We start from the raw sequence: 23,420 nt of genomic DNA on the forward strand, positions 1-23,420 counted from the left end.
CGACGCTGCCGCGGGTGGCAGCGCGGGTGAAGCCGGAAGCAGCAGCCAGCAGGGCGGGGCCGCGTAGGGCCCGCTGGTCAGGGAGGGCGCCTTGCGAGGGTGCGGGGCGTGTCTCATGTCAAAAGCCATGCTGGGCAGGTCTGGGTACCGGGCGCTGCCCCTGGGGGATTTTGACCGCTTCCAGCAGTCGAGCTTTGGCTTTCTGGGCTCGCAGAAGGGCTGCTTGTCCCCGGAGCGGGGCGGCGTGGGGACGGGGGCCGGTGAGTGGCCGCCCGGCACGGCGGACCCGGGGGGGACCGGCCGGCAACCTCCAGGCCCGAAATCTCTGCCTCCGAGGAGTCGGCCGGTCCGGCGCCATCGCACCCTACGAGGGGGGACTGAGAAAGGGATACGATGTGGAGAGGGGGCTGGACCCGGCGCCTGGTGCTAGCGCTGATCCGCCCTCCCCAGGGTCACGGGGCGGTGGCCCCGGAGCCAGCCAGCGTTGCTCCTATATTCCAAAACCTCACCTCACCACATTTGTCCTCGGTTCTTATCAGCCCTTTAGGCCTGGGAAGACGTTTCAGGTTTCTATTTCGCATAGAAGAAACCGAGGTCTAGGCAGAGGAGGCCACCAGCACCCTAAAGGCACCTGCTACCAAGAAATGGAAGAATTTTCACCCTAGGGGGCACCTCTAGAAGCCCGGGAACTAGGCGTGTCCTGGATGTGCAGGCCAAAAAGACAGGTCCTCAGCTGCCTGTTGGATCTGCCCTGCTTCTGTCTTGCCCTCAAAGTCTTCTGTGGCTCCTTTGGCCTAGAGGCCAGATCCCACACTGTTCAGCCTGACCGCCTAACCTTGTATTTGATCCCTCCCTGGCCTTCCTGTCCTGAAAGCTCTCCGTATCGAGAACTCTCTTGAGAGGCCTGGGGGATCAGAGCCAGGCACAAAGTGGAGCCTCAGTGCTCTGGGGCTTACCCCAGAGGGCAGGGCTTCCTTGAAGAATGGAGCAGGGGCTCCTGACTGCTTCCTGTCCAGGGTTGGGGGAAGGAAAGCAGCAATAACCTCATCCCAGATTCTGGAGCTGTCTTGACTCCGCTCCCATCCTGGTTCTCCAGGGGCCAGGACATTTGGCTTGGATAAGCCTCATCTTTCTAGCCCTGCCCCTGACCCCGACTCCTAACAATTTTCTGGAATTTAAATAGGCAGGGTTTTTTGGTTTTTGGTTTTTGGTTTTGTTTTGTTTTTGAAGCAGAGTCTCGCTCTGTCCCCCAGGCTGGAGTGCAATGGCGCGATCTCATGAAATAGACGTTTTTAAATGGTCATTAAGGCATTAAAGTAGGGTGAGGAATAGAAAATAATAATCTTATTCCTCATTTATGGCTCCTGTTGATAAGCTATTTATGCTCTATCCCTGTAGGCTAAGGCATCATCTTCATAAGGACTCCTGGAAAGCATACTTCTGGGGCTAATGGTATAGAAGGAATGTGTTTTGCCAGCAATATTCAGTGCATGTTTACAGATGCCCAGGTGCTCCTGGCTGCATGCCAGGTATGAGTAGGCAATATAAATTAAACGAGAAGATTGACCCCTACTCAGTCCAGTGAGGAGAGCATCATCACCTGGACTGGATTCTGAGATTGATGACTGTTGCCTAGCAGAGAATAAGGCCTTGTGAGGGTTGTTGGACTTGGGACAAATGAATGTTGATGTATAGGAGGAGGGAACAGATCCTAACTCGCAGCTGCCCAAAGATATGGGGATATTAGGCAAGGAGCCAGACTGAGAGCCCTGAGAAGGAAGGACCCTCTAGAGGGGAAGGTGGGCATAAGGTACACTTGCCCAAGTTCACTCTACTTGCAGCTGTCATGGCAGGTCCAGTTGACCACCTCTGCTCTCACCTGCAGATGCACCCCAGAGCTGGCCCTCCTGCCTCTGTCATGGCCTCATCAGTTTCCTGGGGTTCTTGCTGCTGTTGGTCACCTTCCCCATTTCCGGCTGGTTTGCCCTGAAGGTAAGGCTGGCGGGGTCAGCCCCCAGGGTGGTTGGGCCACACAGAGCTTTGGCATTGATGAATAAATTTGCCTGTCCTCTGTCCCGTCTCCCTAAATATTACCCCTTTGCAAAATGGGCTAGGCAAGAATCATTCATTCACATTGTTCAGGGGAGGAAACTAAGGCTTGGGCTTGTCTAAAGTCATACTGGGAGCCAGTAGGGGGTAGAAACAAGTCCCAAACTCCTAAGTCCTGGGATCTGGACACTGGCTTTAAGGTGCACGCAGATGTCTTTGCCAAATTATCTTCTCTTTGGGTTAGAATAAATTAGAAATGAAAACACCCAACTTAGCCCAGCAGGTAATGCATAATAGGAATTTAGGCCTCATTTTCAATAAGGGGTGGTACAGTGGGAAAAGGATGAATCATGGAGCTGTAGTTCAGCATCACACGTGAAAGCTGTGGGGAAGGTGGAAGCCCAAGAAGGCCTTGCCCTTTGTATAACCCTAGGCAACAGTCCCTCTCTAGAAAATCACTGGGTTTGGTGTGGTCTGCAAGGGAGTCCTTAAATGGCCCTAGATCCTAGTTCTAAAACTGCCACAGAAACAAATGCTGTGTGACCTTCAGCAGGTTGCTTTGCCTCTCTGGGCCTTCATTTCTCAATTTGGATATCACTACTTCCCTAAGAGGTCCAGGGACCTAAAGTTGACAAAGCCCTTTGCCCGGGGGTGCTGTTAGGGCAGCCCAGCCTTTTCTCCTAACTAATCCAAGGACAGACAGTTTCCTGGTATGAGTCATGTCTAGCTTCAGACCATAGAGATGAAAAGTTTCTCTAAGGATCAAGTCAATACAGTGCAGTGGTTAAGACACATGGCCTTTGGAGTTATTCAGAATTGCATTCAAGTCTTCCCTGTTTCACTTAGGGCAATGCAATTTTTGAGCAAGTAACTTAGCCTCTGTGAGCCTTGGTTTTCTGATCTGAAAACAGAGCTAGGGATACCTAACTGTGATCCAGGTGAGGAGGAGAGAAGTGAGGAAGGGACTTAGACAGCATTGGCCAGCCTTGGCTAACCACTTTCAACTCTTTCCCTTGCCATTGTGGACAGATCGTGCCCACCTATGAGCGGATGATCGTGTTCCGCCTGGGCCGGATCCGCACCCCCCAGGGACCTGGCATGGTTCTGCTCTTGCCCTTCATTGACTCCTTTCAGAGGGTGGATCTGAGGACACGAGCCTTCAGCGTCCCTCCCTGCAAGGTGAGGGGCTTCTCAGCTGCCTTGACAGAGGAATTGGGGGCCTGTCCAGAATGTACTGTGGTGCCAGACCTTGGCCTGTGAGTCACCATCTGAGGGGGAAAGGGGGAAGAAGATACCAGAAAATTGATGGAGGCTGGGAGGACATCCTTGCTTCATACACCTAACCCTACATACTTGGGGACACCATTTGCCCTTGAGGAGCTAGCTGCCAAGCAGGTGGGTCAAGCTGGGTGGCCCCAGTGGGCCTGACCTCCCTGCACCCCCAGCCCCTCCAGTGTCTCTCTCTCATGGCCTCCCCCAACAGCTGGCCTCTAAGGACGGGGCTGTGCTGTCTGTGGGAGCCGATGTCCAGTTTCGCATCTGGGACCCGGTGCTGTCGGTGATGACTGTGAAAGACCTGAACACAGCCACACGCATGACGGCCCAGAACGCCATGACCAAGGCCCTGCTCAAGAGGCCGCTGCGGGAGATCCAGATGGAGAAGCTCAAGATCAGCGACCAGCTTCTGGTAGGCAGCCCCTCACAAGACGGAGCTTGGGGGGTGGCACCGCCCTGGCTCCACCTGCCAGGTCACTTTGAGCAAAGCGTCAGACCACTCTGGGCATCAGTTTACCATATGTCCCAAAAGTGTAACCACCTTTGAAGAGCCAGTGCCTGGGTGGGGCCATGAGTTGAGGAATGGCAGGTGGGCATAGACCATAACAATCTTGGGCAAACTTGTCCCTGAGAAGAGGAAGTGGCCCCGGCAGACATTCTTGGGGTCTGCCCCTGACTGCTGAGTTTTTATCCCTCACTGCTCTGCCCTGATGACACTGGCCTCTGCAGCTCTCATTCTGGGCCTGACTCATGGGGCAGGCAGGTGGGTAAAGGAACAGGGACCCTCCCAGCCCAGTCACCTGCTGGGGAATTCCAGGCTCACCATGCAGCATGTGCGTGCTTGTGATTTTGGTTTCCTTGTTTGGAACAGAACAAAGACACATGAGGACATTTGGATCTTTTTCCTGCCTCTTCTCCATGTATATACTGGAGTTTGCCTTAAATGTCTTCTGCTACAAGACGGGGTAGAAATAAATACACATGCAGAGGCGTGTCCCCTGCAGCCACACTCAACTTGTGCTTCCTCTTGTGTCTTGACAGGGGAATGTAGGTGAAGTTTCTCCCCATTCCTCTTGGCTCTGCTTTGCCCTGGGGAATCGAGGTTAGAGGATAGGCAGGGGAGTGGGATAAATGCCAGTCCTGGAGGTCCCACTGCAAGCAGCGAGGTGAAATCCCTGAGGAAATACTATTTGAGGTCCTAACGGTAGCTCTCACGTGCTTAGCAGCTTATGGTTTACAAAGTCCTTTTGTCTGGCCCAGCTTGTCTGAGCTTCACGTTTTTGCTGCAAGTCAGTACTACTGTTTTATTTTGGAGGGAGGAAACTAAGGCTAAGAAATAATTTGACTTGCCTTTGAGAGCTATGGTCAAGGGCAGAGCTGAGTCATAGCCAGACCACCTGCCTCCATCCCACCAGCTCCCCTCAATCCAGTGCTTGATCTAACACAATTCAGATAACAAGTGGATAACAACTTTTATTCATAAAACCATGTCCCATGTTAATTCACCTTTAGGAAGAGAAAATTGATCTCAGTCTTGTTGCACATTTCTTTGATGTGAGAGAGGCAGTTTGGGGAAGCCATTCCCACACGAGGATGTAAGAGTCATTTAGGCCCCATTTCCCAGACTGAGTGGGCACCTGGTAGAGTGAGATCTGTGCCTGTGGTTGAGACAGAACCTCAGGAAGTCCAGCACACCGGCCTCAGGCCCTGGTTCAGGTGTACACTTATTCACATGCCTGATTTTCTTCTAGAGAAATCAGAGTCCCCACCTCTCACCTACTGGACCCTCCTTAGCCAGTTACCACTCCTTACCTGGCAGAGGTCCAGGCCAGCTGCCTTGGCCCTTACTGCCCATTGCTCTCTGCAGCAGGCCTTGCCTCCTAATGCTCAGGAGAAAGACTAGGATGAGCACTCTGCTTCCTCCAGTTTCACCCCTTCAAACCCACCTGCCTCTGTGCTGCTTTCCTGCCTCTTTTCCTGGCTGTCTCCCCTCTCTGAGGTTCATCCCTGTACTGCGCACTGCTCTGGGCCCCCTGCTGTCCCAGGATGCCTTCCCTCCACTCCATGCACTCTTTCTCTGTTACTTCTCCTTTCTGTGTAGAAATGTACCCTCCCTTTGCCCCAGTGCCCTCTAGCTCCCACTCCCTTTCTCCCCTTTTCTTCTGCAAGACTTTCATCCATGCCCCCAACCCCTGCCCCCACATCCTTCGTCTTGACCTCCTTGGGCTCCTGAGTCAGCGCTGGCCAACATCACGGTGACCTCCCACATGCCAGCCCAGTGGGCACCTCTCAGCCCTTCCCTTATATCACCTGGTGGCAGCATTCGACATGGTCGACCCAGCCCCCAGTCCCCAGAACCCCCTGCATTTCCTCCTTCCCTGTTACCCCTGGTTACTGCCACTTGTTCTCCTGCCCTTGAGTTTCCAGGGTTTCATTACTGGCCTCTTCTCATCTGTAACATCTCTGAAAGAGCTCATCCATCTGAGCTGTCTGCTGCCTGTGGACGCTGATTATTCACAACGACCTGCCCTAACCCTGATGTTTCTGTACCCTGGGCCATTTCTCCAGCTGCCTACTGGACAGTTGACTGCCCCACAGACACTTCAAGCTTACAATAGTAAAAAAAAAAAGTTGCCAACCCTCCCTTCCCACCCTCTGTGTGTCCTCTCTAGTGAATGCCACACTCATCCATTCAGGAGCCTGACTCCTCCCCACCCCTGCCCCCTCTTCTATCATTGCACATCAAGGCAGCCCCTAACCTGGTGCTTGCACTTCTCTAGTGCCCTGTTATGGCTCAGTAGAGTTGATAGAGGCATGCCTCCTTCAGTGGATCTTGGCTTCACAGCTCCCCTCCGCCCTCGCCAGAGCTGCATCATTTCTTGGCTGTATTTTGAAACAATGTCTTACTTGGTCTCCATCCCTCCCCTCAGCCCCCTAAAATCCAGTTTCCACAGCAGCCAGGAGGATCTTGCCTTAAAGCAAGTCTGCTCTGTCACCTCCCTGCTCAAACTCTTCTCTGGGGCTCTTTGTTGCTTCAGAATAAATCCAAGTAAGCAGAAATACCCCACCTCTGACCCCTTAGCTGTCTCCAGTCCTCAGCCCACATGTGAGGGTCCGGCTAAATGGAACTCTCGTTCCTCGCAGCTCCATGAACATGCCAGGTTTTCTTGTCTGGAGTTTGGCACATGCTGTTCCTATTGCCTGGCAGGGTCCTCCTCCACCTGAGGACTCCCTCCTGCTGGCACCACCCTCCTCTGCTGAGGGCTCACCACCGGCCTTGCTTCTGTCTTGGTACTTACCACAGCTTGAGTGGTCATTGTCCTCTGCCTGTGTCCCAGGCTAGGAGCGTCTCAAGGGTGGTGTGGTGACTCCATGTCCGTGCACAGCCACACAGTCTGCCCAAAGAAGGTGCTCAGGAAAGGTTTGTTGAATGAATTACGTTTCTCCCCACCCTGTCTTCCAGCTGGAGATCAACGATGTGACCAGGGCCTGGGGTCTGGAGGTAGACCGAGTGGAGCTGGCGGTGGAGGCCGTGCTCCAGCCGCCCCAGGACAGCCCAGCTGGGCCCAACCTGGACAGCACCCTCCAGCAGCTGGCCCTGCACTTCCTGGGAGGAAGCATGAACTCAGTGGCAGGAGGTGCCCTGTCCCCGGGGCCAGGTGAGGAGCCCTGGGGAGGAGGGCGGGGGTGCTTACCAGCTTGGTGCCAGCACAGACTTTGCTCGCTATCCCAGCAGCTCTGTGCAGTACACACCCTGCAGAGATGTTCAGCCCACGCTGACCACAGCCAGGGCAGTGAGAGGAGGCCAGGTGTCTGAGTGTGTAGAGGCCATTGGCAGGCTCCGTGGGAGGAGGCGACAGCACCAGAAGGGCAGCTGGAAAGAGTTTTATATCTGAGGCTGGAGTAGTTTAGAAACTGAGTTTGCGGTTTAGGCTGAAAGCTCAGGGGCATCTTTCTGGTAGGGGAGGAAGTTGAACAGAGGCCTGAAGGGGATGTAAGAGGAGAGGTACAAAGGCCACAGTGAGTGGTCCTGACCTTGGCAATGCGATGACCTCCTCTCTGCCTCCTTCCCCAACCCTGTTGGCCATCCCCAGCAGACACTGTGGAGATGGTGAGTGAAGTTGAGCCGCCTGCCCCTCAAGTCGGTGCCAGGCTCAGTCCAAAGAAGCCTCTGGCAGAGGGGCTGCTGACTGCTCTACAGCCCTTCCTGTCTGAGGCCCTGGTCAACCAAGTCGGGGCCTGCTACCAGTTCAATGTCGTCCTGCCCAGCGGCACCCAGAGCACCTACTTCCTGGACCTCACTACAGGTGCCGCTGCCCTCCCTGCCTCTCCTTCCCATCCAGCTTGCTAGGCTGCATGTTACCCACCCCAGTGGTGCTCTTGTAGACTGCCCCCTGCTCCTGCTAATAATTTGGAGTGAACCCATGGCAGGAAGGGGCTCAGACACCATTTCCAGGCATTATCTATGCCTTGGTCTCCCCACCATCCGCAGGACAACACAGCCAGGCTTCCAATACCAAGAGGCCTGCCCATGTTACAGGCCTGCTGCCTGTCAGGCTCTGCGCCAAGTACTTTTTGTGCATTATCTCACCCACTTCTCACCATGAGCTTATGCCTTAGGAATTGTCATCTGTAAAGGGATTATCATCACAGATTTGGAAACTGAGGCTCCAAGAGTTCACACAGCCAATAAGACTCAAACCCAGGGTATTAGAACCCGAACTCTGAACCAGTACTCTCCTCCCAATGGGAAATGCCAGCCCCTCCCATCCCCATAGCTCTCCTTCATGTTCCTCCATCCCCCTACTGACACTTGGTTTTCTTTTCCCCCACAGGACAAGGAAGAGTGGGACAAGGGGTGCCTGATGGCATCCCTGATGTGGTGGTAGAGATGGCCGAGGCAGACCTGCGGGCCCTGCTGTGCAGAGAGCTATGGCCCCTGGGGGCCTACATGAGCGGACGGCTGAAGGTGAAGGGCGACCTGGCCGTGGCCATGAAGCTGGAGGCTGTCCTCAGGGCCCTGAAGTAGCAGCCTTGGTTGACTTTCCATAGTCCAGTCCCAAGCCTGGCACCAAGCCCGAGGGGCCTCTTGGAGGGGGAAGTGTTCATCTGTACCACCGAGAGTTGAGGCCCTAACAAGTTTCAGGCCCAGCCAAGAGCCCATGGATGGAGGCTGGGGGAGACTGAGTCTGGCTGCCATGCACTTCTCCCCTACAGTGGTTCTCTGGACAAGCCTTTGTCCATCCTGGTCCCCAGCTGAGTGCCCAGCCCTGAGCTGGGTGCACGGTGTGATGCCAGGAGGGAAGCCAGGCCCGCCCTGCCGGGCCCTACCTTGCAGGCTTCCTGACTGAAGAGGCAGGACCCACAGTAACAGCCTGACAGCAGCTGGTTTGGACCTTGTGTGAGGGACCAAGCATGTGGTCCAGGCTCTAAGCTCTGCAGTGATTGGAGAGGGATGGGGAGGGATGGGAAGGCAGCCTCCAAGAAGAGGTCCCTGTGGCGTAGTTACCTGGGGATCCTGGCTGGCCCACCTTCCTGGCTGCAGTCCAGGCCCAGGCTAGCGGGAGTGGACATGGGAAGGAGCAGGGCCTGCTGCTCCCCTGGCACTGCTCCCGAAGATGTCTGACTCATCTGCCAGCTCCGTCCTGCATGCCTGGCGAGCTGGGGCCCAGGGCAGCATGAAGTAGAGCCCTGCGTTCTGTGCTTCTTACCGGAAGTTTGCAAATCTCAGACAAATAAATGTAGTATTTACAATGTATAAAAGAGAAGAAGCCAAGCGGAGCTCCTGGGAGCATGGGGTGGGCTAGGAGGGTCCACGAGGTCCCTGCTGCCAGCCCAGGCAGGGATTGACGTCCTGGTGGCTGACACAGAGAGACCCTCACAATATTTGAAGCTCTTTCTCCTGAGTGTCTCAAAGACCCTGGAAGCAGGGGTGGGGCTGGGTGGGGAGTTATCTGTTCCTCTTTGTAGTGGGGTACAGGTTCACCAGGAAAGCAAGGCACGAGTGTGCCAGAGTGTCCTGCAAACACTGAGGGGCAGGCGGGGTGGTCATGTCCCATTGAAGAGAGGTGTTGGGGCCACTGCCAGCTTCCCCTCCTGGTACACTCTGTCACTGCTTCTCCGCTGGCTGTCGGGAAGGAAACAGCCATCGAGACCTGGCCCCAGGCCCAGCCCAGCCCGGCCCTGCTTTCTGCTCCAGTACTCACACCCAAACCCCAGGGGCCCCAGAGAAGGGCGGCCTCTGACTTCTCGAGTCCTAAGAAAGGAATCTTACTCCTTGGAGAGACTTCTGGGAAAAACAAAACCACAAAAATCAGAGCCTCCCCTTAAGAACAGCCCCCAGCCTGTCCTCTGGCACCGCATTCCCCCTCCCCCCAGGGGTCTCTCCCCTTCCCGGGTGCCTGGCTCTGTCTTGTTTGCTCTCTGTCCCTGCCTTTGCCAGACACTGCCTTGTCCTTCCTCCTGGAGGTCCTCCACATTGCCTGAGGCACCTCCCTAAAGCCCAGCACAGACCCCTCTGTCACTGCCATGGCCATTGAGGTTCAGGTTTCCAGGGTCCCTTCCTAGAGTCCCAGGCTGCTGCACCTGCTGTTGCCCCTTTGCCTAGTTGGTGGCCTCTCATGGGCACTTCCAGGGCTTTCTAGCTGAGGCTGTCTGTTCCAAAGCCTGCCTTCCAATCCCCACAGCCACACTGCGGCCACACTTTGAGGCCCAGTGGGACTTGTCCTCTATGCCCTCGCCTGGCTCTCTGCACCCATTCCAAATTGTGTGTTTCTGCTCCCTGCATATATGGCTGCCCTCCCTGCTGGACTGGGAGCCTCCCACATCAGCATTCACCTGTGGATTCCTTCCATTGCTATTACACAGTATGTGAAGGGCTGCCCAGGAAACCCCAGGCATCTTCACCATGAAAGCTGGCACTGCCCCTTGGCTGGGGTAGGGCTGGGGGGTAGGGGAGACAGGAAAAATGACATCACAATTTAGGGGAAACCCAAACTCTTCTTTGTGGGCATGGGAAGGTCAACATAACATTTAGGGGAACCAAAACTCTTCTGGATGTCTGTGTGGGTGGAGAGTAAGGCCAGCCCTGCCATTAATCCCAACTCTGCGGAGGGGAGCTCGATCCTGGGCCAGCACTCCAGGAATGGGGGCCTACGGGTTCTGTGGCCCCTGGGCTACAGAGGACTGAGCAGACCCTGCAATCCACAGGGGAGGGAGGACAAGGGCCACCTAAAGGTTGGTGTGAAGAGGGAGGAGGAGGATGTGTGTCAATCAGAGAAACTTCCCTGAGGAGGTGATGTCCTGCACATCAGATAAGTGGACAATAAGAAGAGATGGGGAAAATGATTCAGCAGAGGAGAAGTCCCTGCAAGGGCACAGCTAGAAGAGGCAGCCAGGCAACTGGGCTTTGGAGAACTAGAACCTGAAGTACGAGACAGGTTGTGTGCGGGCACTTGAGTGGCAGGGTATAGAAATAGTAACCATAACTGTGTGCCAAATATGTCCTTATACTGGACTAGACACTTCTTATGTATTATATTTTTCTTCAAGATGACCTGGTGAATAATGATAATAGTTATAGTATCCTGGTTAATATAGTATCCTGGTTAATAGTTATAGTATCCTGGTTAATATAATGTGTTATTTTGATGTTATTTTAAAGTATTTTCTTTCAAAAAAAAGAGTCTTACTCTGTCGCCCAGGTTGGAGTGCAGGACGATCTCATCTCACTGCAACCTGCACCTCCCGGGTTCAAGTGATTCTCCTGCCTCAGACACCTGAGTAGTCAGGATTACAGGCGCACACCACCACACCTGGTTAATTTTTGTATTTTCAGTAGAGACGGGATTTCACCATGTTGGCCAGGCTGGTCTCGAACTCCTGACCTCAAGTGATTCGCGGGCCTAGGCCTCCCAAAGTGCTGGGATTATAGGCGTGAGCCACCGCACCCGGCCTTATTTTTAAGCATTAAAAAAATTTTTTTTTCAGATTGTCTTGCTCTATCACCCAGGCTGGAGTGCAGTGGCATGATCATAGCTCACTGTAGCCTTGAACTCTGGGGCTCAAGCGATCCTCCTGCCTCAGCTTCCTGAGTAGCTGGGACCACAGGTGTGTGCCACCACAACCGTCTAGTTTTTTAAATCTCTTTTATAGAGATGAGGATGTCTCCCCCTGTTGCTCAGGTTGGTCTTGAATTCCTGGGCTCGCAGTATCCTCCCACCACAGACTTCCAAAGTGCTGGGATTACAGGTGTGAGCCACTGTACCCAGCCAGTATTTAAATTTTGGTTGGCTAAACATTTAAAAAGATAGGAAAGTATATTATGAAAATTCTCCCTCCACACATATTTCCCATTCCTTCCCCTATCTCCTGCGATTAGTTTCTTGGTAATTCTTCCAGAAGATTTTGTTTCTTTAAAAAATACATATGCAAGAAAATCCAAATATGTATCTTCTGGGTTTTTGTTGTTCCTGTTTTTATACAAATGGCAACATAGAAACACAATGTTGTCTTTTTTGCTTAACATCACCCATTGAGAATCTTTCTATGTTACCACAGACAGCGTTTCCCTGTTCTTTCTTGTAGTTACATAGGATTCCGTAGTATGGATGTATCATAATTTATTCCACCTGTCCTGGACTGATAGACATTTAGATTATTTCTTGTGTTTTGCTATTTTAAATGCTTTTGCAATGAATAACCTTTAACATGTGCTATTTATGGTACAGTTTATCTATAAGATAAAATCCTGGAAGTGGAATTGCTAAATCAAAGCATTTATAATTTAGTAAATATTGCCAGAATACCCTCTCTGGGGATTATACCAATTTACACTCCCATTGTCAGTGGTGGTTTTTTCTCAGAGTCATGTCAATACACTGTGTTATGAAACTTTTGGATCTTTTGACATTCTGGAAAGTTAAAATTTGTATCTCAGTGTAATTTTTTTGTTTATTGTTCAATTTTTTTTTTTTTTTTTTTGAGACAGGGTCTCACTGTGTCACCCAGGCTGGAGTACAGTGCAGTGATCATGGCTCACTGCAGCCTCAACCTCCCAGGCTTAAGGAATCACCATGCCTGGCTTTTTTGTTTGTTTGTTTATAGAGACAGGGCCTTCTCAAGCTGACCTCTAACTCCTGGCCTCAAGTGATCCTCCCACCTCGGCCCTGGACCCACAAACTGTTAGGATTACAGGCACGAGCCACCTAACCCAGCCTGTTTATTGTCCAATTGTTTATTGCTTTGTAAGTCTTGGATTTCTAGTTCCAGCAAAGAACAGGGTTCGGTTTGGTTTGCTTTCTGTCTTCCCCTAGCATTTGCATATTTTTTAAAGGTGTAATTTACATACAACAAACACCCTTTTGAAATGTATTATTTGACTGGCTCGCACCTGTAATCCCAGCACTTTGGGAGGCCGAGGTGGGTGGATTACCTGAGGTCAGGAGTTTGAGACCAGCCTGACTGATATGGTCAAACCTCATCTCTACTAAAAATACAATATTTATCTAGGCGTGGTGGCACACCACTGTAGTCCCAGCTACTCGGGAGGCTGAGACAGGAGAATTGCTTGAACCCCGGAGGCAGAAGTTGCAGTGAGTTGAGATCATGCCACTGCACTTTAGCCTGGGCAACAGAGCGAGACTCCATCTCAAAATTAAATAAATAAAGATAAAAATAAAAATAAAATGTATCATTTGATGTGCCTTGACAAATGTGAACACCTGAGTAACCACCACCCCTACAATCAAATACAGAACATTCCCATCCACTCACAAAGTTCTCCATGTCACCTCCCAGTCAGTGCTTACCACCTCCAGCCTTGAGCAGCCACTGACCTTTCCATAACCGCTGATCACATTTCATTTTTCTAGCATTTCATATGAATGAAATGAGTACACAGTATGTACTCTTGTGTGTCTAGCTTTTTCCCCTCACTGTAATGGTTTTGAGAGTAATATATTTTATTCTGTGTATCTGTAGTTCGCTGTATTGCCAACACATTCCATTGTCTAGATAGAGGCACAATTTATTCATTCATCCATTGATGAACATTTGAGTAGTTTTCAGGTTTGGTTATTAAATAAAGCTCCTCCAGACATCTGTGTATGAGTCTTTGTTTGGACATATATTTTCATCTGGGTAAATACCTAGAAGTAGAATTGCTGGATTGAAAAACCATCAAACATTTCCAAAGTGATGCTGTCAACATGCAGTATAGTCAATCTTTTAAACTTTAGCCACTCTAGCAGGTGTGACTGACAATGTTGAGCCACTTTTAATTTGCTTTTTGGGCACGTGTCTTCTTTTGTGAACTATCTGTTCAATATTTTGCTCATTTAAGAAATGGGTTATTAATATTGTTGAGCTTTAGAAGTTCTTAGTATATCTGGATGCAGTGACACATGCCTGTATTCCCAGATACTTGGGAGGCTGAAGCAGGATCACTCAAGCCCAGAAGTTCGAGAGCAGCCTGGACAACATAGCAAGACCTGATCTCTTAAAAGAAGAAGAAAGAAAAGAGAGAGAGAGAGAGAGAAGAAGGAGGAGGAGGAGGAGGAGGAGGAGGAGGGGGAGAGGAAGGGAGGGAGAGGAAGGGAGGGAGGGAGGGGAGAGAGAGACAGAAAAAGAAAAAGAAAGAGAGAGAGAGAGAGAGAGAATAAAGAAAGAAAAAGGAAAAGAAAAGAGAAAAGAGAGAGTTCTTAGAATATTCTAGACACAGTCTTTAATAGATATGTATATTTGGAATATTTTCCCCCAGTCCATAACTTGCCTTTCTAGCTTCTTAATGTTCTAACTTGAAAAGCAAAAGTTTTTAAAATATTGATGAAGTCCCATGTATAATTTTTTAATGGTTAGAGGTTTTGTGCCTGGCCTAGGTGATATGGTTCAACTGTCTCCCCACCCAAATCTCATACTGAATTGTAGTTCCCATAATCCCCACATGTTGTGGGAGGGACTCAGTGGGAGGTAACTGAGTCATGGAGGCAGTTACCTACATGCTGTTCTCGTGATAGTGAGTACCTATAATCCCAGCTACTTGGGATCTCTTAAAAGAGATCTGATGGTTTTATAAGGGGCTTTTCTCCTTTTGCTGGGCACTTCTCCTTCCTGCTGCCATGTGAAGAAGGGTGTGTTTGCTTCCCCTTCTGCCAGGATTATAAGTTTCCTGAGGCCTCCCCAGTCCTGCGGAACTGTGGGTCAGTTAAACCTCTTTCCTTTATAAACTACCCAATCCTGGGCAGTGATTTCTAGCAGAATGAGAAGAGACTAACACAGTAGGAAATCTCTGTTCATTCCAACTTTTTGAAGATTTTCTCCTATGTTTTCTCCTAAAATTTTACAGATTTAGCTATTGACTTCATGTCTGTGATCCTTTTTATTTTCTTTTCAGACAGAGTCTCGAGATGTTGCCTAGGCTGAGTGCAGTGGCACAATCTTGGATCACTGTAGCCTCAACCTCCTGGACTCAAGCAATCCTCCCCACTCAGCATCCCAAGTAGTTGGGATTATAGGTACACATTACCAAACCTGGCTAATTTTTAGGTTTTTTGTAGAAACAGGGTTTTGCCACATTGCCTAGGCTGGTCTCAAACTCCTGAGCTCAAGTTACATACCTGCCTTGGCCTCTCAAAGTGCTGGAATTATAGGCATGAGACACCTTGCCTGACCTGTGGTCCATTTTTGAATTAATGTTTGTATATGATATGAAGAAAAAGTTGAGGTTCTTTTTTTTGTCATGGTGATATCCGATTTTTCCAGCACTTTTTGTTTAAAGGTATCTTTCCCCCATTGAATTACCTAGAAACTTTTTCATTTGCTTTTGTGTTATTTTGAGTGAGGTTGAGTGTCTTCTAATATGTTTAAGAACCACGTGTCTCCTTTTCTACAAACTGTTATTTTATCTACTTTGTTCATTTTTCTAGTGTTGGTTGTTTCTATTTCTGTTTTTGACATTTGGGAGCTCTTTAAATATTAGGAAGATTAGCCATTTTGATATGAGCTATAAATTTTTTTTTACTCAATTTGTTGGTTTGTATTTTGACTTTGCTTATAATATTTTCTCATGAAATTTTAAAAATGTATTTGAATTAATAAATATTTTATGACTTCTGGATTTTGAGTCATAAGTAAAAAAACCTCCATTCTGAGATCATAACAGAATTTAATGTAATCTTATTATTTTATATTTTACAGTAAAATTGTAAACTCATTTAGAAATTAAATAAGTATAAACTATAAAATATTGATCCCCCTTTTTTCAACACCATGAATTTTTTGTGTTGAGGTCTATAGTTGGGCTTTCTGCTCTGTTCCATCAAGCTAATGTTTATCCATGCTCTAGGACCACTTTGTTTTAATTATTGAGGTGCCATAAAACGTTAAATATCTATAGGAGTAATTCTTTTTAATGCTTCTTAAGAAAGACCTTCTGCCTTTTTTTGTTTTAAGAGACAGAGTCTTGCTATGTTGCTCAGGCTGGAGTGTAGTGGCTATTCATAGGTGCGATCATAGCTTATTGCAGCCTCAAATTCCTGGGTTCAAATGATCCTCCTACCTTGGCCTCCCAAGTAGCTGGGACTACAGATGCAAGCCACTTACCATGGCTGACTAGTGTTTCTTTTTTCAATGAACTTTAGAATTACCTGGTGTAGTTTTTTAAAAAGAATATTGTCAGTATCTTCATTGGGATTATATTAAATGTGTCAAGTAACTCATAGAAAATTGCAATCTTTAGCCGAGCATGGTGGCTCAGGCCTGTAATCCCAGCATTTTGGGAGGCTGAGGTGGGTGGATCACGAGGTCAGATCAAGATTGAGACCATCCCGGCCAACATGGTGAAACTTCATCTTTACTAAAAATACAAAAATTAGCTGGGCGTGGTGGCATGCACCTGTAGTCCCAGCTACTTGGGAGGCTGAGGCAGAAGAATCACTTGAATCCAGGAGTTGGAAGTTGCAGTGAGCCGAGATTGAGCCACTACACTACAACCAGCCTGGCAGCAGAGCAAGACTCCATCTCAAAAAAAAAAAAAAAAAAAAAAAAAAAAAAGAAAAGAAAAAGAAAGAAAGAAAAAAAGAAAAGAAAAAGCAAATTGCAGTCTTTATGATAGTGAGTCTTCCTATCCATGAACATGGTGTGTTTTTATGTCTTCTTTTGTGTCCTTTAGAAGTTTTGAAATGTCCTTTATATTGTCTGAACATTTATTCCTAGGTACTTTACCCTTTCTGGTACTACTATAAATGGAATATTTCTTCCATTACATTATCTGAACAGAATACAATTTATTGCTCTTTAGTGATTGTGTTTCTCTGTGTATGAGTAGAAAACAAACTCAGTTTCTCCTACATACTCCAGAAACACACTTCTGATACCACATGTGTGGAGTTCCTCCACCCACCCATATCAAGCAGCAGCCAGTTCTGCAGTGGCCACCAGCTGGGTGTCCTGATTCAATTCCAATACTATCTACCTGGATATAGCATCAGATCCCACAGGTCGAGGGCTCAGTCTCACAAGACTGTCCCCCACTTCCAGTGTCAATCACAAGCCCCAGGTTGTGTTACCTGTACTTCTGGCCAACTGGCTATAAATCAGGATTCCCATGACCCTCTTCTTGGGTTTAATTTGCTAGAGCAGCTCACAAAATGCAGGGAAGCACTTGCTTACATTTAGCAGTTTATTATAAAGCGTATTTTAAAGGATACAAATGAAAAGCCAGATGAAGAGATAAACGGGGCACACTCTGGAAGGGCCTCGAATACAAAAGCTTCCATCCCCAAATACAAAATCTTCCATACAAGACCACCTTCCTGGAAAACTCCTCAACTCAGTTGTTATGGGTTTTTATGGAGATTTCATTAAGTAGGCATGATTGATGACATCATTGGCCACTGATGATCAACCTTTGGTCCCTCTCCCCTCCCCGAAGGTGGAGGGTAGGGCTCTGAGCAGATGGTTGGTTCCCCTGGCAAGCAGCCACCCATCCTGTGGCTATGAACATAAGCTCAGTTGTGGCTCTAAAGAACAAGCCCGTCTTTCACTTTTGAGGTGGAGTCTCGCTCTGTTGCCCAGGCTTGAGTGCAGTAATGATCTCAGCTCACTGCAACCTCCGCCTCCTGTGCTGAAGCAATTCTCCTGCCTCAGCCTCCCAAGTAGCTGGGGTTACAGGTACACACCACCATGCCCAGCTAATTTTTGTATTTTTAGTAAAGACAGGGTTTCCCCATGTTGGTCAGGCTGGTCTCCAACTCCTGACCTCGTGACCTGCCACCTCGGCCTCCCAAAGTGCTGGGATTACAGATGTGAGCCACTGCGCCAGGCCCATCTTTCACCTTTATGCTTATTCTGGAGCTGCTCCAGAGCTGTTTCAGGAACCAAGGATGAAAGGTCAAGTATTTTAAGGAAAGATACTCTTATCACACTTCAGTCTCTCAGGAAATTGCAAGGGTTATATGGGCTGTGAGTCAGGAACTATAGACAAAAACAAAAAATAGATATATCATAGTATCATATTTACTAACTTCTATAAAACAGAATGAGCGTACCATTGAGCTGAGCAGAGGATGCAGGTTTTAAAGACAGAATAGGCTGAAGAAGCCAGAAACAGAGACCGAAGAGTGGATCGGTCATTTCAAAGTGACTTTCTTCGTAAGGCAGGAACAGGGAAACAGAACAATCTAACAATAACTGGTGGCCAGGCTGGGGGGCTCATGCCTGTAATCCCAGCACTTTGGGAGGCCGAGGCGGATGGATCACGAGGTCAGGAGATCGAGACCGTCCTGGCTAACACGATGAAACCCCGTCTCTACTAAAAATCCAAAAAAAACTAGCCGGGCGAGGTGGCAGAAGCCTGTAGTCCCAGCTACTCGGGAGGCTGAGGCAGGAGAATGGCGTGAACCCGGGAGGTGGAGCTTGCAGTGAGCTGAGATCTCGCCACTGCACTCCAGCCTGGGCGACAGAGCGAGAGTACATCTCAAAAAAAAAAGAAAAAAGAAAAATAACCGATTGATGTCAGGTTACTTCAGGTAACTTTCTTTCTTTCTGTTGTTTGTTTGTTTGTTTGTTTTTGAGACAGAGTCTTACTCTGTTGCCCACGCTGGAGTGCAGTGGTGCAATCTTGAATCTCAGATCTCAGATGATCTTGGGCTCACTGCAACCTCTGCCTCTGTAGCAGGACGAGCCACAGACAAAACTTCTCAGACACCGGATTAAAGAAGGAAGAGTTTTTTATTTGGCCAGGAGCGTCGGCAGACTTGCATCTTAAGAGCCGAGCTCCCTAGTAGCTGGGATTTCAGGTGTGCACCACCATGTCTGGCTAATTTTTGTATTTTTTGTAGAGATGGAGTTTCACCAGCTCAGTGCAGCCTCAGACTCCTGGGCTCAAGTGATGCTCCTGCCTCAGCCTCCCAAGTATCTAGGACTACAGGTATGCACCACTACACCTAATTTTTAAATTTGTTGGAGATACAGGATCTTGCTTTGTTGCTCAGGCTGGTCTTGAACTCCTGGCCTCAAGCTATCCTCTTGTCTTGGTCTCCCAAAGTGCTGGGATTACAGATGTGAGCCACCACCACACCTGGCCAGGAGGGAGTTTCTAGATGAAGAGAAGAGACTGGGGTCCTGAGCCCTGGTGGAAGGACAAAGAAACTCTGCCCTGGAGAAAGACGGGAGAAAGGATGGTGGGCTGGGGGAAGCAGGTAATGCCTGGGTAAAGGTTGAAAATCTTCATAGCCCATCTTACCCCATTGGCTCTGGGATGTTTAGTGCCTGTAACAATTTCAAGGGAAAGAAGTGCCAATGGTAAAATCTTAGTCATTGGGTCATTTGCAGCAGCTACTCAGCTACTCTTGGTTAGCCCCTCAGTGGGGCCTCCCAGCCCAAAATCATAGAGAGTGATGGGGAGGGGGCACTTGGGGAGACTTGTTTATATACTGGAGTGGTGAGGGCTGGTGGGTAGTTCTTCATTCCTGTCCTGGGCCAGGAGATCAAGCCTTTCAGTGATGACCCAAGGTCAACATCTTCAAGACTGATGAGGGCAGCTGGGAGTGTTAGGTGAAGCTAAAGGAGCAGTGAGGGATCGGTCAGGAGCACCTTGGGGTGCAGAGTGGGAGGAGAGCAGGGGATTACTGATCCACCCGGCTCATTGCCAAGGAAGATGGGGGTCCAGCAGGCCCAGAGAAAATCTTCCCAGAGGAATCTGGGGACAAAGCAGGTTCCTGAACCCAGGTCTCATGGCTCCAAGCCCATAACTGTGGGGAGGTGGGATTAGTTTAGAATAAAGAGGGTCTCAAGGCCTGGGACTTTCAGTTGCTCTGCCAAGCCTGACTCCACTGCATAGGGGTTGATGGGGGGACTGTCGGGGTGGGGCAGAGGGGGACACAGTTCTATCCCTACTGCCCCAGATTCCCCCCTACTTAGACAGGATAGGTGAGGTGGCGGGGAGAGACAGAGGGCGAGGAAGCTGAAGATGAAAGAGGCTCTTCTCGGCACTGAAGATTTGTCCACCATAGTTCCCCTCTGGGCTGGGGCTCCAGTTTGCTTTCACTGACTTTTCAAAGCCTGCCATGGTGTCTGCCATGTAACACACACCAGCAACTGGTTTTCAAAATTAGCTTGTTGAATAAGATGAGGAAGTCTTAGATATTGAGGAGGCTGGAAGAAGGGAGGAATAGAAGAAGGGAGGGAAAGAGAGGCAGAGATAGAGAGAGAAGGTAAACTAGGAAAGACAAAACCACTGGGAGACAGGGATATAGGGAGGGACAGGAGAGAGACAGAAGCAGAAACAGAGTGAGAAACAGGGCCACAGAGGAAGAAAGGAGAAGCAAGCCCGGCGCAGTGGCTCATACCTTTAATCCCAATACTTTAGGCGGCTAAAGTGGGAGGACCACTTGAACCCAAGATTTGGAGACCAGCCTGGGTATTAGCTGGGCATGGTTGTGTGCACCTGTAGTCCCAGCTACTCGGGAGGCTGAAGAGGGAGGATCTCTTGAGCCCAGCGGGGTCGAGGTTGCAGTGAGCTATAATTGCACCACTGCACTCCAGCCTGAGTGACAAAGCAAGAATCTGTCTTTTAAAAAAAAGAAAAAAAGAAAGAAGCAGGGACTGAGCTGGGGAGGAAGGCTGGTGCCTGTGCCGTGGGAAGAAGGGCAAGGTGCTCTCGGAGTTGCTCTGGGGTCAGGGACTCTGCCCCATGTTCAGATTGCATCCCAACCTTGGTCTGCATGCTGGGTAGGAGCAGAAAAGTGGCCCAAGAGAAGCCCTGAGTCTCCATGCTGACTTCTGGGCCTCATGGGCACCCAAACCACAAAGCCATGCAGGTCACTCCAGAGGGTCCGAGTCACCCTGAGGAGGAGAAGAAGCCCGGGGAGTGGCATCCAGAGGCCTCCCTGGGCGCCTTGGCTCCCAGGTCAGATCTCCCGTTTTTTCCTGACGGGAACGTAGAGAAAACCAGTCCCGAGCTTGTGGTGCCATCTTGTGGCGACACGGGAGATAGCTGGTTTCCTCTTTCCAAAGGCTGCTTTCCAGGGCCGGGGGCGGGGGGGGAGGGAGGGAAGGGGGGAGGGGGAAGGGGGGAGGGAGGGAAGGGGGGGAAGGGAGGGGCGGGGCGGCGAGGGGCAGTGAGCTGCTGTGGTAGAGTGACGGTGAAGAGCGGGGTCTAGGGAATATTCACCCGGCCTAGCCTTTCCCAAATGCATTCACGCACACACACTCACACTCACACACACACCGCTGTTGTACCTGGCCCGGGTGCTCTTGACAGGGTTGTGGGGGTAGGGAGGAAAGTGGGAGGCTTTGGCCTGGAGAAACAGGGGGAGGCGGACTACTGCGTCGCCAGAAACTGCAGATTCTGTATTAAATCTGCAAAATGAGGCATTCCGAAATCAAAGGGCGTTTTAAGACCTCCCTAGGACCAGGTGCTATTACCTTTGGAAGTTCCTTCCCACATCTTATTAAATATTAAAATACACAGAAATCCTATGTTAAATATTATATAGCACTGTAAGATAACAGAGGTTATTTTTGCATGTTTGCCTTGGAAATTACTTGGCTAAGAGTAATTCATTTATGGTATAATTACCTATGCGTTCTCAGCCCTCCCTGGGTTATTTATTTGCATTCTTAAAGTACAATCACACCCCAAACAACGACGTTTCAGGTCAGTGATGGGCTGCGTATACGATGGCGGTCCCGTAAGATTATAATGGAGCTGACAAATTGCTATCGCCTAGTGATGGCATAGCCGAGCTAACATTTTAGGTGACACAAAGCATACTGATGCAAATCTATGATGGTAAAAAGAAACAAACCCGGCAAACCACCATGGACATATTTCTGAAAAGACGGACACTTCCTCAAGAAGAGCCTCAGGGAGGTCCTTTAGGAGACATTCCAGAAGAATGCATTGTCCTTTGGGTGCAGTGGCTCACACCTGTAATCCCAGCACTTTGGGAGGCCGAGGCAGGTGGATCACCTGAGGTCAGGATTTCGAGACCAGCTTGGCCAACATGGCAAAACCCCTTCTCTGGGCGTGGTAGCACGTGCCTGTACTCCCAGCTACTTGGGAGGCTGAGGCTGGAGGATCACTTGAACCTTGGAGGCGGAGGTTGCAGTGAGCTGAGATCATGCCACTGCACTCCAGCCTGGGCGACAGAGTAAGACTCCATCAAAAAAAAAAAGAAAAAAGAAAACAAGAAAAGAAAAGAAAAGAAAAGAAAAGAAAAGAAAAGAAAAGAAAAAAGCATTGTTGTAATAGCAGGTGACAGCTCCATGCATGTTGTTGCCTCTGAAGACCTTCCAGTGGGACAAAGTGTAGAGGTGCAAGAGTGTGATATTGATGGTCCTGACCTTGTGTAGGTTTAGGCCAATGTGTGTATTTGTGTCTTAGTTTTTAACAATAAGGTTTTAAAAGTAAAAATAAAATAATTGAAAAATAAAAAGTTTATAGAATAAGGATACAAATAAAAAATATTTTTGTAGAGCTGTATCATGTGTTTGTGTTTTAAGTTAAGAGTTATTATAAAAAGTCAAAAAGTTAAAAAAATTTAAAAGTTCATAAAGTTGTGGAAAGCTAAGGTTAATTTATTACTGAAGAAAAACTTTTCTTTTTTTGAGACAGAGTTTTGCTCTTGTTGCCCAGACTGGAGTGGAATGTCGTGATCTCAGCTCACTGCAACCTCCGCCTCCCAGGTTCAAGCAATTCTCCTGCCTCAGTCTCCCGGGTAGCTGAGATTACAGGTGCCCACCACCATGCATGGCTAATTTTTTGTATTTTTAGTAGAGATGGGGTTTCACCATGTTGACCAGGCAGGTCTCGAGCTCCTGACCTCAGGTTATCCACCCGCCTCAGCCTCCTAAAGAGCTGGGATTACAAGCATGAGCCACCGCGCCCTGCTGAAGAAAAATATTCTTAATAAACTTAGTGTAGTAGCTTAGGTTGCAGTGTCTTTAGAGTCTACAGTAGTGTACAGTATTGTCCTAGGCCTTCACATTCACTCACCACTCACTCACAGACTCACCCAGCACAACTTCCAGTCCTGCGAACTCCATTCATGGTAAGTACCCTAGACAGGTGTACATTTTAAATATTTTATATCATATTTTTACTGTGCCTTTTCTATGTTCAGATACACAAATACTTATTATTGTATTATAATTGCCTACAGTGTTCAGTACAGTCACATGCTGTACAGGTTTGCAGCCTATATCTCATATAGCCTAAGTGTATAGCAGGTCACATATCACAGAATGTGTAAGAACACTCTCCGATGTTTGCACAACATTGAAATCACCTAATGGCGCATTTTTCTGATGGTATTCTTGTGGTTAACAGATGCATGACTGTGCTCCAAGAGTTAAAAAACATGTAGTCTACAGATTCTTTTTAATATTAATGAAATTCTTATGAACACTACATTTAATAATTAAAGAGGCCAATAGAGAATTAATGACATAAATTAACAATCGATGACACTTTGTAGACATTTGATTAAACATTTATTAATTTGGCTGATTCCGTAGTTTTTACATTTTGGAGCCAAGACTTTTCTCAGGTTTTAAACATTGATTTAGGTCCCTGAGAAGCTCATGGGCTCTCA

The 23,420-nt window shown here is 48.9% G+C and overlaps 1 protein-coding gene across 7 annotated transcripts; it reads left to right on the forward strand.

The window, feature by feature from the left end:
- STOML1 (stomatin like 1) lies at positions 1–9,082 on the forward strand. Of its 7 annotated transcripts, none has more exons than XM_010383262.2 (7): positions 1–260; positions 1,886–1,992; positions 3,079–3,228; positions 3,533–3,736; positions 6,788–6,983; positions 7,419–7,631; positions 8,160–9,082. In XM_010383262.2, the coding sequence occupies exons 1-7, from the start codon at positions 116–118 to the stop codon at positions 8,351–8,353; spliced, it is 1,209 nt and encodes a 402-aa protein (XP_010381564.2). In that variant the 5' UTR covers positions 1–115; the 3' UTR covers positions 8,354–9,082. The 7 variants fall into 7 exon arrangements, with proteins under 7 accessions (XP_010381564.2, XP_010381562.2, XP_030786973.1 ...); XM_010383260.2 differs by having other exon boundaries at positions 35–260; positions 7,422–7,631; XM_010383265.2 differs by having other exon boundaries at positions 63–99.
- The last annotated feature ends 14,338 nt before the right edge of the window (positions 9,083–23,420 follow it).

This window comes from Rhinopithecus roxellana, chromosome 5 (assembly GCF_007565055.1).
Source record: "Rhinopithecus roxellana isolate Shanxi Qingling chromosome 5, ASM756505v1, whole genome shotgun sequence".
NCBI lineage: Eukaryota > Metazoa > Chordata > Mammalia > Primates > Cercopithecidae > Rhinopithecus > Rhinopithecus roxellana.

Bases quoted from the DNA above. Each gene is read 5' to 3' on its own strand.
- STOML1 (XM_010383262.2), top strand. From the start codon at position 116: ATGTCAAAAGCCATGCTGGGCAGGTCTGGGTACCGGGCGCTGCCCCTG. The intron at 1,993-3,078 runs GTAAGGCTGGCG...CATTGTGGACAG, and splicing joins CCGGCTGGTTTGCCCTGAAG to ATCGTGCCCACCTATGAGCG. The intron at 6,984-7,418 runs GTGAGGAGCCCT...GGCCATCCCCAG, and splicing joins TGCCCTGTCCCCGGGGCCAG to CAGACACTGTGGAGATGGTG.